The 17736-nt window shown below is 43.0% G+C and overlaps 1 protein-coding gene and 1 long non-coding RNA gene across 2 annotated transcripts in view; one reads left to right on the plus strand and one right to left on the minus strand.

Annotated features, from left to right (window-relative positions):
• Positions 1–6683, minus strand: part of LOC146372694 (cadherin-2-like) — a 101034-nt gene extending 94351 nt beyond the window's left edge. Inside the window, exons 1-2 of the mRNA XM_084953551.1 lie at positions 6538–6683; positions 215–353 (exon numbers count right to left, since the gene is read on the minus strand). Coding sequence (XP_084809677.1) covers positions 215–353; positions 6538–6573 — 175 coding nt within the window. The 5' untranslated portion in view covers positions 6574–6683. The remainder of the gene's footprint in view (positions 1–214; positions 354–6537) is intronic.
• Positions 6684–6719: 36 nt separating this feature from the next.
• LOC146372695 (uncharacterized) lies at positions 6720–17264 on the plus strand. Its single transcript, XR_014802753.1, has 2 exons — positions 6720–6946; positions 14479–17264. It is a non-coding gene; the product is annotated as an uncharacterized LOC146372695 (long non-coding RNA).
• Positions 17265–17736: the final 472 nt, after the last annotated feature.

Here is a 17736-nt window from a genome sequence, read left to right on the forward strand (position 1 = left end):
ACAGGAGGCCCATATCGGCTCAGTATATCAGTCTAATCCACACTCAGTCTTTGCAAAGGTCAGTCCTCGCCAAGCTCCATTATGGTTCAAATATCAAGCAGGACTCTTAAGCAACCCCCACCCAACAGCAGGGGATTATTACTGGAGTTGTCCCGAGTGTGTGTGTGTGTGTGTGTGTGTGTGTGTGTGTGTGTGTGTGCGTGCGAGCACTGACCGTTGCAGACAGCCTGTCCCTTCGCCAGCTCTGGCTCCATCTCGATGATGTATTCCTCCTGTGTAAACCCCCTCGTGCATGGCAACGACCCCTGCTTGCTTGACAACGATTGCTCGGCGTCTCCACCCACAACCACCGCCTAAAGAGGAGGGAAAAGAGAATAAAAAGAGCTGTTTGCATTTTAGATTGCATCTTTTTACCCCTTCGACCTGGCAAAAGGATGTTTTTCTCCAGAGCATTATTCAAACCGACCCAGGAGAAAATCACAGCCGTTTTAAAATGACTTCTCTTTTTCATAAATCTGTGGTCGTTCATGAAAATGACAGACACCAATTTGTTTCAGAAGACTTGTTAAGCATGAATATAAGGATAGAAAACAGCAAAGAGAAACGTAATTAGCACAGACCAATTATCTCATTTCCCACATTTACTTACTGGGGTTTGTTTTCCTTGTCTTGCGATGTGGAGGCGCAGAAGAGGAGCCGTGCGTCAGAGGGAAATAAACCCAGTGCAGCACCGGCCCAAGCCAACAGAGCTTTATTAATCACTATGAAGCGCAACAGACAACTGGGTCAATTAATTTTGATGATAATTAGCGTCTAGACTTTTGTCTCTCCTGTTGTTTGAGCGTTGGCCCAATGTGACCCCCCCCCCACCCCGTGTCCCACATACACACTGACGCACACAGACACACACACTCCCAGTCCTGCACAGAGAAAAGCATCTGTTGTGTGGGTTCTTCTGTGATTAAAGGAATAAAGCCAACAGGGTGCTGTGATTCGCTTCCACTTAACCCCAAAATCTAAACTCTCGCGTCCTCGCTGCCCATCCTGCCACGTTTGGAAGAGCTGGGGGGGGGCAGGCTGCCTTTTATCTGTTCCCTTATTAGCATAAGTAAGGAGGAAGTACACATGTGTTTCTGATGCTGTGTTTCTGCAGAGTGCAGCGTGGGATTCAGTGGTCACATTAACAGATCAGGCAAAACGTGCAGCGGAGAAAAACTGGACAGAGGCCATTCCAGGACAGAGGGGCTGATCTCCTTTTTCCTTATAATTCCCGGTGATCCATTTCCTGCTGGGTGATCGCTCCTATGTCTGGAAGTCCTCTTTGTTTCTTTGCTGTTGTGCGGGTGGTTGATGTCATGCATGGCTCACCTGAAAGGACTATAAATGGGTCTTTCTGTGCAATTCAAACAAAATTTGCTTCCACAGGAGGCAGGTTGCTCAGTGAGGGGAGAACTGTGTACGAATGCTTTGAACTGTCCGAGCTCGCGTCTAAGCATCCACACCACTGGGGTGGTATCGATGTGTCGGGGAGTTGATTTTTTACTTGGCACAAAAGGTAAAAGTCAATACAGTTTGTCTGATGCTCCTTCTTCTTCCCCAGAGATGAGTCCTTTCACCACTTTTGTTTTATATACGAGTGATGGAGCCTTTATGGACACATCATGAAGCACACAGATCATTTTGTCATTGTGTGTCTCTTCAAACGCTGTAAAACTAACCAGGGTCCAGTGCTGGGTGACCACGGTCTACATAAATGTGTCTACACCACGGGAATGTCTCTTATTTACAGCGGCAGTTAGACTGTAAATGGACAGAGTGCAACATGTTCAGACGTCCCCACAGGACATTTTAAGTGAATGCAATCAGGGAGGAATCTGATGCAAAAATGCTATGTTTCCCTTTTTGGGATTATTTTGGTCATAAACCAAACACAACCAGGAGCCCAAACATAGCAGGAGATGAAGCCTCTGCCTGGCTCTGAATGGATTACCAGAAGGAAAAGGAGGGGGGTGACATACTGTATGCTGCTAAGTGATTTGGATGCACAGCTGCACAGTTTTAGTTCTAAAATGTGATTTTAAATTGATGTTGCTGTTAATGTAAGAAAGAAACTCTGATGCAAAGACCAGCATTCATTTCTTTCTTGCCTTGACTCGCTTCCCTTCAAAGAAGCAGTTGGTTGAAAGTGCAGCAACACTGAAGCCACAAAGAAGGCCCGATCAGACCCTGCTGATCCTGGTCAGTCCTCTTTCAGTCTGCTGAATCCATCTGGTCACAGATGTAATCCTCCAAGATGCAGGACCAACAGCTTTAAGAACTGATTTGTCCCTCCTGCTTTTGGCCTTTTCAGAAACCTGATGTAATCCCATATTTTTAGTGTGTCGATTGTTGATGATTATTTTATTTACTGCCTGCAGTGCAACAAAATTGCCTCTTGTGGGTACAAAAAAATCAACTTGACCTTGAATCAACCAATCAGTCTAACAGCAGAAAAGTAATCAGCAACAATTCATCAAAAAAATCTAAAACTTTTCCAGTTTTGTAACCGTTTTCATTTTTAAATGAAACATTGTGAAAACAGCTTCATGTCATTGTTGGAATCTATTAAATACATAAAGCTATCAATGCATACACAGAGGAGGCACTCAGATTAATGGTGAATGCACGCTCAGTAAGAATCCTCCTTTAATATCTGACAGATCTGTTGTGTCACATTGCTTTCGCAGACTTTACTGATTAAGCCCTTCATGTCACAACTCATTGTTTGGGATGCAGCGTACAGTAATTACAGCCACAGCAGGTATGTGACAAGGCATACGAACAGTCAGCACGAGGAGAGGGTAGCTTTCTGAAATGACTTGTTCTGAGGCTGGTGGATGATGCTGTCATTCTGGGAACAGTCATCAAGGGGATGAAAAACTGAAGCAGCTCAGCAAACAGACACGCTGTAAACCTCTGAAACCCACCTGCCCTCTTTATCAGAGTCAAGGAAACTCATCACCTCTGCTGATGATGGCAGGTAATCTCACCTGGTACAGATTATATTATCATTGACAGAAATATTATGATCAAAAGGAGAGAAAAGGAATCAGGTCGTGCTGCGAGCTGAACGGTCTTTACTAGTTGGAGCTGACACTGAAGATCATTTAAGAACAGAGCGGTCCATCAATGAGACGAGTGTCCAAGCAATTAACAACCTGACTGATAATCTGGGCCGATGCTCAGCATTTTCCACAGTTATCTGCATTCGCTTTGTTTCTAAACTTGTCTGTCCACAGTCCACTCTGCAGTCTCTAGAAATCTTGGTGTATTCCACGATAAATCTCCACTGAAGGCTGTTTGTGCCACAGAAACATATTTTCAGACGAGACCATCGGCTGTATATAACAGACGGCCGTAGCCCATCTCTGCATTTTGAAGCCTAAATGTTTTGGCTGCTGCCATGTGGGTTTTTCGACGCCAGCAGTGACCATATTTAGCTGGCCGGGTGCAGCGCTAATGTATCGGGCTGTGCTAGCTTCATTAGCGAGCTGCATGCACCATAAACTGCACGGGTCCAATGTTCAGGCACAGATGCCCGCTAACCAGCGCCGAGCAACAGACTAACACAATAATACAATCAGAGTGCAGCGCAAACTTCTGGGCTGGCTGTGCCACACGCGAGCAACATTATTTTACAAATAACCATTAAAAACCTGCCAGCGAGCGCTAACAAAGCACAAAAGCAGTGACGACCAGACTGAAGGAAACCGAACTACACGTCAGCACACTGTCCAGTCAAAGAAGCCACGCCCACAAGTCTTTCCACGTATAAGAGAAATATTCCAACTACTGTATATTTATTATACGAAAGAAAATTCATTTTTAAAACCGAAAGTTCTTCTGAGCCAGCTGTGCATCATTTTAGCAGCGTTAAACTGTTTAACATGGAAGTCTGCAGGGACTCACGCTGCAGCCTGCTCCAAGTGGCCACTTAAGGAACTCCAGACCTTCAAATCTGACAAATACATATGATCAAAACTGTGTAGCTCTGGATATTCCACATATCTGCTGTTGGTCTCCTCTGATTCCTTATAGTCTGTTTGCCCCCCCCCCCCCCACACACACACACACACACACACCTGGCAGGTTGCTCTTAAACAATGACACCTCCTGTCTCAATGAGATTTACTGTGTAAATAAAGGTGAAATAAAAAAACAGACGTGGCTTATTTTCATTAACCGTTCAGCTCGTGGCTGGAGTTTATTATCAGCCTTCTTGTTTTTGATAAGAGGCTCATATTTATTGTCAGCTGACTGACTGAACAGCGTGCTGTGGAAACCCAGCTACTCCAACCAAACGCTGCACCCACTGGTTTCTGGGAAAGAGGACTAATCATCCACTGCTGAAAAGCCGCATCTTCTTAACACCTGACATTACTCACTCACTATTTCAGCAGCTAAAATATATCAAAGGTAACTGTTGGGAAGCACTAATGTAACTAAGTGTTCTGCAGGTTACCTCTGTGGGCATCTTGTTTTCCCAGTAAAAATTGCAGCTCTTCTATAGGCCATTTCCATACAATAAACAGATGCTGCATATGTGACTTTTTTCCTCTACAAATCTTTAAGCCTAACGTGGGGATGCACTTTCCACCCAAAAGCATCACTCGGCCTCAGTGAGTCAGCTTCCCGTTCATGTAAACACAGCTGGTGCAAAAGAGACACCTCTGATTAAAGATGAGTTGATGCGGTGCGTCGTTATCCTCGATGAATGCAGAAAGTCTGACACGTCCGGTCCTTCCCCTCGTTTGTTGATTATGAGCCTATTTACATATTTAAATATGAAGCTCGCCATCACTTCAAAGTTCTCAGTGAGTCAAGCGTTTAAAGCTTTGCCCGCAGCAAAATTAATCTGCGTCATTTTAATCACAAAGCACAGGATTCACAAATGACAATAATTTAGCAGAGCCCCCTCAGGAGGAAAGGTCAGCACACAGAGGGGCATTATCACAAGGATGGATAGCATTTGTGACACCACAGATAAAATCAAACCCTAATCAACTTGCAAACATTTCTTCCTCCTGGTGTAACTAAAGGCTGCGGGGAACAGGGGGCTCATTATCTCCACAAACTGAGATGACGTTCTGCCTAATGCTGTTAACTGTTTTATCTACAAATAACTGCATTATCTACAAGCCCGTCAACCCTCTACAGTGACATCACTGAGTCATTAACCCTATCAGCAGCAGCACCTTCAGCTACATGATCAAAGCCTTGATAACAGCTACAAATTGTACCTACTAGGTAACAAAGGCAGACCAATCAAAGGCTTGTAGAGGATTGGAGGTAAGCCCTGGAGAGTGCTGACCTTGCTTTTTTGAGAGCGAGGCATTGGTGATGGGCTTATTTTAGGACCCAACCTTTGACCCCTTGGCACAGCACTGTCTTCTTCATTGATTTTTCCCCACACAGAAAGGCTCGCCTCGTCTTTTCTTTGCCTTCATTAAATCTTGCTGAAGGTGCATTTGTGTGCTTCTTTCAGCCCACATGGAGCCTCGCCTGTGGCAGAGCTTTGCTGCTTTAATACAAATGATCCATAACATCTTCAAAGCATGCCACAGTTAAAAAATCTTCCACGCTTATACTTTTATTTTTCTGAGTATATTAAATAAAAACCACAGATTTTCAGTGTTGCTGCTGAAATGGATGGAAAATAAAACACGGTATAAACTGTAGCGTGTGAAACAACAACACCGGTGCGGTGCTTTAAAAAGTTAAGCTTGATGCTGAATCACAGGACTGTGGATGTTACACGGACTCCTGCTGTAACACTGCACATCAGCTCCCACAGGCCAAGTGACAGCACAGAAACAGCATTAAAGGTTAGCATGACTGCGCCTCGGGAGCGGAACACAGCACAGGGCGAGAGCACAGGCGTGGATGCAGCCTGCACCGTGAACCGAGCCGCGGCTCAGACACGACTCTGGCTCCGGCGTTATGTCTGGGCGTGAGAGGACAAATCAAACTGCCATCTTTTTTTTAATGGAGATCGACGCTATGTGACACAGATCCGGTCAGACTAAACTGGATTACAGCTGAATAAAAGTAACGCGTGGTATTCGGGCAGAAGGCAAACGCGGGTGTCACAATGAGCAGCAGGAACAGCGCGACGGACAGCCGCCTGTCACCGAGGATGCAGGGACGGATGATAAAGAGGCTCCTGACTCGGGAGTCTTCACACCAGCAGCATCCGAGCTGAAACCCGCAGCTTTCACCGACACACGGACCGTTACGCAGCGACTGCGTCGCTCCTGACCGGGACCAGCAGCGTTTTCCTCCCAGCAGGCTGAGTGAATCTAAGCGGCTCTTTGGTGAGAATAGCACCGATCACACGAGTACAAACGACGCGGATGGGAAGTGTTTTCTAGTTCAACCGTATTGTCCTCCCATCTGCGCAGAGCGCTCCTCTCTGTCTCCTCTAACCAGCATCACTCTGCTCTGCTGCGGCGAAAATCCCACCGCAACTCTTCGCGGTTAAAAAACAGAGATATTTACCTGCACGGCCGCCATCAGCATCCAAACACGAAGCATTCTGTTCTCGCAAATTTCCTCCTTCCAAAACAGGTAGATGTTTTTTTCAGTTCCCGGTAAAACCCGGCGTCATGAGGAGCCTTCCTCCTTCCACCAGCCCTTCTCTGTGTCTGTCTGCTGTACCCGGCTCAGTGGCACTACAGCCTGCCTGGGACTGGCTCTGGGCCGGCCCCTCTGCGCCTCGGTGTCGCCCTCTAACGGACACAAGGTGCACTCGGGCTACGGATGTTCAGTGGCTGGTGTCAGAACAAATATGCAGCCAGAGGAACAATTCCGTTTCTTTGTAACTCATAACTTGGAGAACAGAATCTAAAAGCAAAGGCACCTCTCGCTAATAGTTAGTGCTACACTAGAAGAGCACAGCTTTGTAAAGGTGAGCCATCCTGTTTTTACATATTTGTAGTACTTGTGTCATTAAAAACCTTTTATAGTGCAGCCTGGGAAATGGTTAGCCACACAGGACTTACTGGGGTTCTTAATGTGCAGTTTTATTGTCAATGACGACTGAATAAACAAAAAAAATGTCCTTTGACCTTTACTTTTGTCAAACATATGGACTCGTACTGAACACCGACAGCACGAGAGGAAACGTGGCGAAGTAACAGAATAACTGACTAAACAAAGATGCGCCAATACAATACGAGGAATAAAGGAAATGAAATGAAACACAAAAATACGGCAGTGGCCTCTGTGTGTGCAGAACAAAATACAAAGAGCTAAATCACACAAGGCTCCTTTAAAAACTGTGGAAGTGTTACATCCATTTTTATAAACACTTACATTCCACAGAAATCTCACTGGGAATACTGGAGCACACAGACGATCTTTGCATGGAGAAAATGGCCGCTCCACGCTGCACGTACAGGTCCTTTGCATCATACATTTCAGAAATACATCATCTTGTTAAAATACTGACGTTTTGCCACTGCACTACAATTATACCAATATGTTTCAATGAGTTATGTGCGTATTTAACAATTCCTTACCAACAATTTAACTCCTTCACAACATTCCCGTTCCACATCCACAACAAAAAGAAAAGTAAACAGGAAGTCCCGAGATGCAGTTCTTGTTAAGTTTTTTTTTGGAAAACTGCAGTTAACCCTTAAGCACTGCCCCCCCAGTGACCACAATATGCAACCACACAAACCTATAAAATTAACAGCTTCAAGTGCACACAACAAATAGCACAAGCAATAACATTAAATTACCCAATAACATTCTCGTCTTACCTTACATGGAAACAAAGAAACAACATTTTAAGACCCCTTTTTGAACCTTAAATGGATTTTTGGTTAACTGAAATGGAAAATATTATTATTCATTTACCACTTGGCTACAATAGCCTTTGCTATCGGTTCTTCGTTTAAACTTCCAGGACTGAAAAATGAAGATAATGAAAGGCCAGTAACTGCAGTTCCTCTCGTGGCCACAGCTTCACAGCTTTTAATGAAAGTTTCTTCTTTTACAGGAACTCTGTCTGTGCGAAGGTGCAGCCAGGCAGGCCTGTTAATTCAATTCAATTCAATTTTATTTATACAGCGCCAAATCACAACAAAAGTTGCCTCAAGGCGCTTTATATTGTACAGTAGATCGCACAATAATAGATACAGAGAAAAGCCCAACAATCATATGACCCCCTATGAGCAAGCACTTTGGCGACAGTGGGAAGGAAAAACTCCCTTTTAACAGGAAGAAACCTCCGGCAGAACCAGGCTCAGGGAGGGGCGGCCATCTGCTGTGATTGGTTGGTGTGAGAGAAGGAAGACAGGATAAAGACATGCTGTGGAAGAGAGACAGAGATTAATAACAGGTATGATTCAATGCAGAGAGGTCTGTTAACACATAGTGAGTGAGAAAGGTGACTGGAAAGGAAAAACTCAATGCATCATGGGAATCCCCGGCAGCCGACGTCTATTGCAGCATAACTAAGGGAGGATTCAGGGTCACCTGGTCCAGCCCTAACTATATGCTTTAGCAAAAAGGAAAGTTTGAAGCCTAATCTTGAAAGTAGAGATAGTGTCTGTCTCCTGAATCCAAACTGGAAGCTGGTTCCACAGAAGAGGGGCCTGAAAACTGAAGGCTCTGCCTCCCATTCTACTTTTAAATACTCTAGGAACAACAAGTAGGCCTGCAGAGCGAGAGCGAAGTGCTCTAATAGGGTGATATGGTACTACAAGGTCATTAAGATAAGATGGGGCCTGATTATTTAAGACCTTGTATGTGAGGAGCAGGATTTTGAATTCTGGATTTAACAGGAAGCCAATGAAGGGAAGCCAAAACAGGAGAAACCTGCTCTCTCTTTCTAGTCCCTGTCAGGACTCTTGCTGCTAGATGCTACATCTGTCCACATTGTTTGTGCTCTTATTGCATTTTGTAGTATTTTTAATGAAACAAGCAGATAAACAGTTTGTTGTTTAAGCATCAGTCTGTTTTCTTAGTCTCTTAGCAACAATCAGCAGGTATGTGTACCTGTTTGTAGTTTATGGATGTAGTTTGGTAATCAAACATGCTAACATTAGCTATGGTGACTTGTTGCTCTAAAAAACTAAAATTTTAAATACAAGCCATCCAGAAACAAACTGTTACTCATTTGTTCTTCAAGGAATGCGTCACACATCCTTTTTGTTTACTTTTACCACTTATCTGTTGGATACTGTATTTGGTATCTGATAACGACTGGGCCACTATCACAGCTACACCTAACTTTTTAATGATCACGTAATGACTGATGTTTGCTTTCTACTGTGAATTCGTTTTTACAACAAAACAACTTTTGCAGCATTTCAGAAGTTTTGAACCTGAGTGTTTTGAAAGCCTTAGTTTGGTATTTAGTTCATCTAGAACTTTCTGATTTCTCGTGGCTTTTCCTGACTGGTTCTTGGTGTTTAACACCATTTTAAAAATTCTGGAAATGCCCCGACTTCCTGCCCCTGATTCTGTTTGAGCTTCCGTACTCTTAAAGAAAGAGTCCTCGGGCTCTTCCAGGGTTCTCTTACAATATAAATCCTTTTGAGATTACTGTTGTTGTAAACTGGTGCTATATGAATTGAACTGAAATTACATTACTACATTACTGTCCGTAATGGAGAACAGGAAGGAGGTCATGCTAAATAATCTCAACATCATCTGAAATGACAGTCACAGGTTGTGCCTCACTGTTACTGTTGGCAACCAAATATCCTGATGTCTGTGAAGGTTCTCAGTCATCCAGGTCATCGTAGTCAAAGGAGCTTGCAAAGAAAAGCGTCTGGACTTCTTTAAGTTACTTGAAGACGTTTCACCTCTCATCCGAGAAGCTCCTTTGACAAATATCCTGATGTTTTATATTTTTGTAGTTTCTTTGGCTTTTAATTCTGATTTCTCTTTATGTCTGTATTTATTTTATAACAGTATTTTCTGTATTTTAGTATAGTTTTTATATACATTGCTGTGTCTGAGTCGAAAAATAATAAACACTTATAATTTTAAGATTTCAATAGTCTCAGTTTTTGGATGAACTGAAGGTTAATAAAACAAATAAATAAATAATCAAACAGCCTTCAAACATTTACTGTAACAGGGTGAAAAAATAATTAATTTGTTGATGGACTGTGGATGAATTCTTGAAAGAATCATTCATCCACAGTACGCACAATACGCACACACACACGCACACACACATACGCACACACATACGCACACACACACACACACAAATACGCACACGCGCACACACATACGCACACACACACACACATACGCACACACACACACATACGCACACACACACATACGCACACACATACGCACACACACACATACGCACACACACACACACATACGCACACACATACGCACACACACACATACGCACACACATACGCACACACACACATACGCACACACACACATACGCACACACACACGCGCACACACATAGGCACACACACACATACGCACACGCGCACACACATAGGCACACACACACATACGCACACACACACATACGCACACACACACACATACGCACACAAATACACACACACGCACACACATACGCACACACACACACATACGCACACACACACATACGCACACACACACACACACACACACATACGCACACACACACACACAAATACGCACACGCGCACACACATACGCACACACACACACACATACGCACACACACACATACGCACACACATACGCACACACACACATACGCACACACACACACACATACGCACACACACACATACGCACACACATACGCACACACACACATACGCACACACACACATATGCACACGCGCACACACATAGGCACACACACACACATACGCACACACACACACATACGCACACAAATACACACACGCGCACACACATACGCACACACACACACATACGCACACACACACATACGCACACACACATACGCACACACACACACACACATACGCACACATACGCACACGCACACATACGCACACACACATACGCACACACACACGCACACACACACACACACACGCACACACACACACATACGCACACACACACACATACGCACACACACACATGCACATACGCACACACACACACACACATACGCACACACACACATACACACACACATACGCACACACACACACACATACGCACACACACACACATACACACACACACATACGCACACATACGCACACACGCACACATACACACACACACATACGCACACACACACACACACACACACACATACGCACACACGCACACACGCACACACGCACACACGCACACACACACACACACACGCACACACACACACACGCACACACACACACACACACACACACAGACCTTTATTTCATCACGTTCTATCATTTAATTTGATTAGAATGTGTCACTGAGATTAAAAATCACATGGCTGTGAGTCCGAGTCTGATTTCCTGATCTTTCATTTTTAATTTAACTTCATTAAACAGAAGAAAAAAGTACAGTAGGTGTATTCAAGCTATGCAGCACCATGCACAGAACTGTCAGCCACACAGCTGACCTGAGGAGTCAGGTTCAATATTTGCACACTGAGTTTCAGGATAAACAACATGATGTTGTGGCAAATTGCTGAACCCTGCAGCAAGTGTCAAAGACGTGTCATTTCCTACTCATGCTGAATATTCACAATGCAGGGAAAAGGAAACATACTCATGAGTGTGGCCTTAGCCTCGCACTGCTAGTTTGCACTACTGCTGTGTTCATCCATCCATCTTCTTCCCCACTTATTTGGGCTGAAGCCCATCCCAGCAAAAGGCATCTTGCACAGTACATCACAGGGCTAACTCACAGAAGGACAACTATTCACATTCACACTGACACCTGCGGACAATTTAGAATCACCAGTTAACCTAACAAGCATGTTTCTGAAATGTGGAGGAAGCTGGAGTAGCTGAAAAGCAGGGATGCAGAGTTTGCATCTTCTTGCTGTGCCTGCATGGGCTTCCTCTCGCAGTCAAACACATGCATGTCAGGCTAACTGCTGTTTCTGTACTGTGAGGCGGGTGAAGTACTTAAAATGTATAAAGTGCTGTATGAACGTACAGTTAAACATGTGACTTCTCTCAGCTAAAGTTCTTTGAGTGGTCAGTAAGACCAGAAAGGCACCTACACTATACAATACATTACAGGCACTGGGAGAAGATGCAAGCCCCAACCTGGACCCTGTTAATGCAACATGACAGTGCTAACCACTGTGAGGGTTTGTTTAAGGTTGTACAGTAAGAGCCAAAGATGGTGAAACTGTAGCAGCCTGATTGTAAATCTAACTGTACATACATACACAGCAGGGTAGAAATGCTGGGTGAGCCTTGAACTCATCTGTGTGGTAACAGTATACCTTCTGTGAATAAGATCTGTCTTATGTTAGAGGCGTGGCTGCTTTGACATAGTTTTTGTAGCATTTTTGATTAAAATAAAACCCCAATTACAAAAACATTCCCCAAAAACCGTGACATGTAAATAAAAACAGAATGCAGTGATTTGCATATTTCATAAACCCATGTTCTGGGTGGGATGCTAGTTATCTAAAAGTCCTGTTTCTTTTTCATCATACTTTGTGTTTCATCATGTGCCCGGTGTTTTCAGCTGGTGAAGGTTCTGGACTGCAGACTTGGAGCAGTTCACCATCTGCATTCTTCTGATGCAAAGCTGTTTTAAAATGTGCGGTTTAGCAAATATGAAAGGCCTTCCCTGAAAAAGATGTCATCTGCATGCGAGAAAATGTTGCTCTAAAACATGTTTATATCTGTCAGCACTGATGGTGCCTGTCCAGATGTGCAAGCACAGGTCCTAATGCACTGATAACAGGGGGTGACCCTCTCCTCTTTGGAGGATGCAACATCCACGTTTTCCAACAATGATTCATCATGTATTATGATTCATACTTTTAAAAATGTTTTTGCAAGATCGAGCTTTAACCTTTGTGAATGGCCCAATCATGAATGTAAGTTCCCTGCAGTTATTTCAATGACAGAATCGTTCCAGTGTGTAGCTCTGTGGTGCCTGAACACCCAAACACACATCCAGCACTGATGTTTGGCCTCGTCCCATAGGCATACATTTTCAGAATCTACTGATTTGCTAATATTATTTAGTGTAGATGAAATTTTCAAAGTCTTTGCAACTTTACGTTAAGGCACACTTTAACACTTCCACAGTTTGTAGATGCTGTTTTTGGGTTGTTTTTTTTTGCAGACTGGTGAACTTCTGCCCTCGTGTACTTTTAAGAAACTCTGCTTCTCTGAGATGTTCTCTTTATACCCACTCATGCTGCTGAGCTTTTGCAGATTCGCCCAATTAGTTGCAAAATGTTCCTCCAACTGTTTCTTTTTAGTAGCACTTACTTTGCCGGCCTTTTGTTGCCCCTGTCCAAACATTTGACAGATGTTGATGCCATCAAATTCAAACTGAGCAAATTCTTCTTAAAACTGTCGTTTTTCACAGGTTTATGAAATGCACAGTTTACATTTCACACTGGAAATGAGTCAGTAGTGGGTCTGCTGTGTGTGATAAAGGTTGTCCAAAAAGCTGTGTCCCAGTTTTGGAGTAAAATTCTAGTTATTGTATTAGAAAATGTTAAAGCTGAAGCTTTAAAAAGCCAGTGTGGGACAGCATTTTAAATACAGTCTATGCTTCATTATGTTTTAATTCAATTTTTACTCCATGTCAGGGTGTCTTACACTGTAAGGTCAGGACCTTACAGTAGCAGAGAAAACCATGCTATTTGCCCATGAGCAGCCTTTAGTCACACTGAGTATGAAAAATATGAAGAAAGCTCCGTTACAGAGTAAAGCTGCCTGCTTTGAACTCCAAGACCCACACGTAACCCTGCACTGTGAAAGTGAAGTGCTGTACTAGGATATACTACAGTGCTGAGGTGTGATGAAGCTCGGTCATTAAGGATGAAGGAGAATTATATTTTGTTTTATAGCATAGTCAATGAGAAGAAGCTAAATGGAAGAGATACAAAATTTCTTTTGAGCTTTGTTCTGAGTCTGATTCACCGGATCTCACCAGGCAAACATGCAGACAGCTCACAAACTAAAAACAGTTAGCATCAAATTAGCTGAAGTTTGTTGTGATGCAATCGTCATATCATCACTCATCAGAGTGGGTCATCTCTATTTATAGCCACACACTGACAAACTCACATGCACTGTCTGACTCTGCTTATTCTTCCCTCTGTGAAACTGAAAAATACAGAAGCTGTCACAAAAAATGCAAAAAAATAAAAATAATTAAATGAAATGTGTCATGAACTTCTCCCAGTTCCAAGACGTTTCAGTCTTTTTCTTTCAGGCTGGTTTCATTACATTCTGCTGAAATCTCCATAGCTTATGATTCTTCATTTTCACTTTTCAGCCAGCAAAAGACTGACGGGGCAGCTTCCACTTGACTCGTGGTAACAACCTTCACTTCAAGGCCACTGGACACGAAACCCTCTCGAAAAAAGTGACTGACCTGCTGTGTTGACTCAAAGGATGCTATCGCAGCAGGGAGGTACAGGACAAAAAACCTGGTCAGCCTGCTCTACAAAAGGATGCTCTTAATTTGAAAAAAGTAGTCCTTGGTTCCCATTTTGTGTGAGTTTAAAGGATGTGCAGTGTCATGCTGAGACATAAATCTGGGGTTGGAATAGGGTTGCTGTGCGTCACTCAAGTCTGGAATTAAAATCACGTATGTTTATGTCTTGACATATCTTATTTTTCGGTATGTGCCAAAGCATTACACTTCACAGTAGCATTTGGTGCTAACACTGTTTAATAAGTGATAGAAAAGGATCATTCCAGAAAGAGCTTTTTGAATTAAATAACAGATTTTCATGCTACTGTCTTATTTTGGACTATAATGGTCACACACATCTGTTTACTTTAAGATGTAGTTACATGACTGACGTGCTCGGATAAACTGAAGGGCAGTTTTTACAGATTCATTTAATGAGTCTATATGTTAAAGTAGTAAGTGAATGAGTTCTGGTAAAGGGCGGAGGAAGGGTGGTGGTGAGGAGGTACCAGATGAGTGGAAAGCTGAGTTTGGCCTGAGAGGGATTTTCTTCACATGTGGAGCGAAGCCAAGCGAGATGAATCTGTCCAGAGGGCGAGTGATAATCCAAATGGGCTGTCGGAGCTCAGGAGACACAGAGAGAACTGGAAGAAGTAAAAGTAGAAAGATTTTACACTAAAAAGCTGAAGTAGCCTAAACTGTCTATCACTCAAGGAGTTGTACAATCTGGCAATAAGTGGGTGAGGTCCTTTTATTGCAGGTAAGTGAAAGGGGAGCAGGCGTGTCAGCCAGAAGGCAGCAGGAGCCGGATAGAAGACAGACGGTGAGAAGGAGCCACCGTGCTCCCACACAGCCACACCAAACCAGGAGGGAGAAGAGAGGAGACCATAGGAGAGACTGGGAACCACTGAGGGACTGGGACACTGACAGCATTGTTGTGCGGTCAGCTTCGACTCGTTCATTAGTGATTCTGCAGCAGCATCAAGTAGGTGCACTTAGCACGTTTGATAGATGTTGGTGTAGCCGCTAAAACTGGTGGACTTAAATCTTTACCTCCAAGTCCGTTCACATACAAGAGGAAGGGGAGTGAGTGGGTCAGCGCCAGTGTTGGGACTAACGCGTTACAGTAACTACGTTATTATTGTGGTAACGAGCACGGTAACTAGTTATTATGCCAAAACCAGGAACGCGTTACTCGTTACTGGGATTTAGATAGGCTCGTTATTCGTTACTTCGTGTGGTGGCATCGCGGAGCTTCCACAGATTCAATAACATTAGCAAGTGGTGGAGGCAGCAGGTGGAGGAGGGAAAGGGGAGGAAGGAGGAGAGACCCGAAGCGGCCGCCTGTCCGAGTGTCAGGTGAACTGAACTTCAGGTAAGAAGTTATGACCTGCAGTCTATCTGGGTCAGATATAAACCAAGTTTAGGTGGAGTTTATTTTCCTTATGCGGACTTTTTCGTACTGCGTACACAGCAAATTCAAAAGTGTTAAATGTTTTGGTGTTAGTAGTCTTCTTGCAAAAGTAGAGTTAATTTTACTCTAAGTAGAGTCACATTCTTTTAATGTAACTCTGAGGTGTAAAATGATAGTAGTTAAAATCGAGTGTTAAAAATGAGTGTTTCTATGTCAAATCTGGAGGTGTTACAATGGAAACATGAACTCTTGACCTCTTAACTCTGAACTCCTACAGGGGCTATGACACCAATAGAGTAAATTCACAGACTCCGCCCCCAGCGGCTCCAATCGAAGCTGAAGTGAAGCCGTTTCAGAACATTTTGCTCTACATATTTGAGTTGTTTGCCATGCTTGGTAAGTCATGTTTTCAAAGATTGTTTCAGTTATTATTATTAGCTTTTACTTCTGTGGCTCTTTGGAGTTGAGACAAAGCTGTGTGAAAGGCATTAGCCATGTTGCTCGCTGGTAGCATAATATTCTGTTTTAGCTAGCTGAAAGGTATTGTTTATGGGAAAATACCACAGCCTTGAAAAAAAGCTTGCATGTGAATTTTCAGTCAAATCTTTGGTCAAATACACCTAAAACAATGTCTAGAATGTGAAATGTTGGTATAATGGTGCTACTTGAAGCCTGAAAACGATCTCCCATAAAAAAAACGAGCAAACAGCAGTAGCAGACGTCCTGACCTGGTTCTACGTTAGCATTTAGATCCCTCCAGAGTTTTGTGCACACGTTTAGGTAAAAATGAAAAAGGTTGAGGTTTTACATTTAGTTCAGTATTACCTGTTGCCTGTGTCCTTGTCTTTTGGGAAAATACTTTACACAAGTAATGGCTCAAAGAGGATTCCTTTTTTTACTGTGCTGCAATTGATTACTGGATTATTTGTGCCATTAATTAGTGTCAACTAATTTTTATTCAATCTCCACAAAGGATATGCTCGTGAAGATGGAATATGGGGGAGAGCAGAAGTGCGTTGAAGTTCCACAAAGTGATGAATGAAGGACATGCATATTGTATTGAAGAAATAAGTGATGAGAATGCTGTTATTTGCATTTACCAGCTCACCTATGTCAGACCTTTTGATAAACAACATTCTAATGAAAGTGAGAACATGTACACTGTTACATCTTTCAGAAAATGTTTTGAAATTGTGGTGCACAGTTCAGAATAAATGTTTTTCAAAAACCATCGCGTCTTTTTAGTAAATGTTTATTTCCAAAAGAAATTTCTAGAAGTTCAGAACAGGAAAATTCCCACTTTTTAGAATTAATTAGAAGATAACTCTTACGTAGTTAAACTAAAATACTCTTTGAGAGTTAATATATAAACTCTTAACACCAAGTGTTAAATTATCAACTCCAGACAGATTTGGTGTTTCACACTAAATCAGAGTTAACATACCAACTCTCCAAAAAGAGTTAAATTAACACTCTCTGGTGAGGACCCATATAGACACTTTAATAGTGTTGAAATCAAATCTGACAGTGTTAATTTGGACATGCTGGATTTGCTGTGTACTAGCTAGCATGACGGGGTTTCTATACAGCTGGGTGGGTGCTATGATGTTACTGATGTTGAACTTTATTTTGTTCATAAGGTTAATTATTAGAGTTGCTAACCGTCCCCTAAAAAACGGAACCGTCTGGTATTCAGAGAAATT

Source organism: Perissodus microlepis, chromosome 15 (genome assembly GCF_051167445.1).
Source record: "Perissodus microlepis isolate ML-2025 ecotype Zambia chromosome 15, ASM5116744v1, whole genome shotgun sequence".
Taxonomy (NCBI): Eukaryota; Metazoa; Chordata; class Actinopteri; order Cichliformes; family Cichlidae; genus Perissodus; species Perissodus microlepis.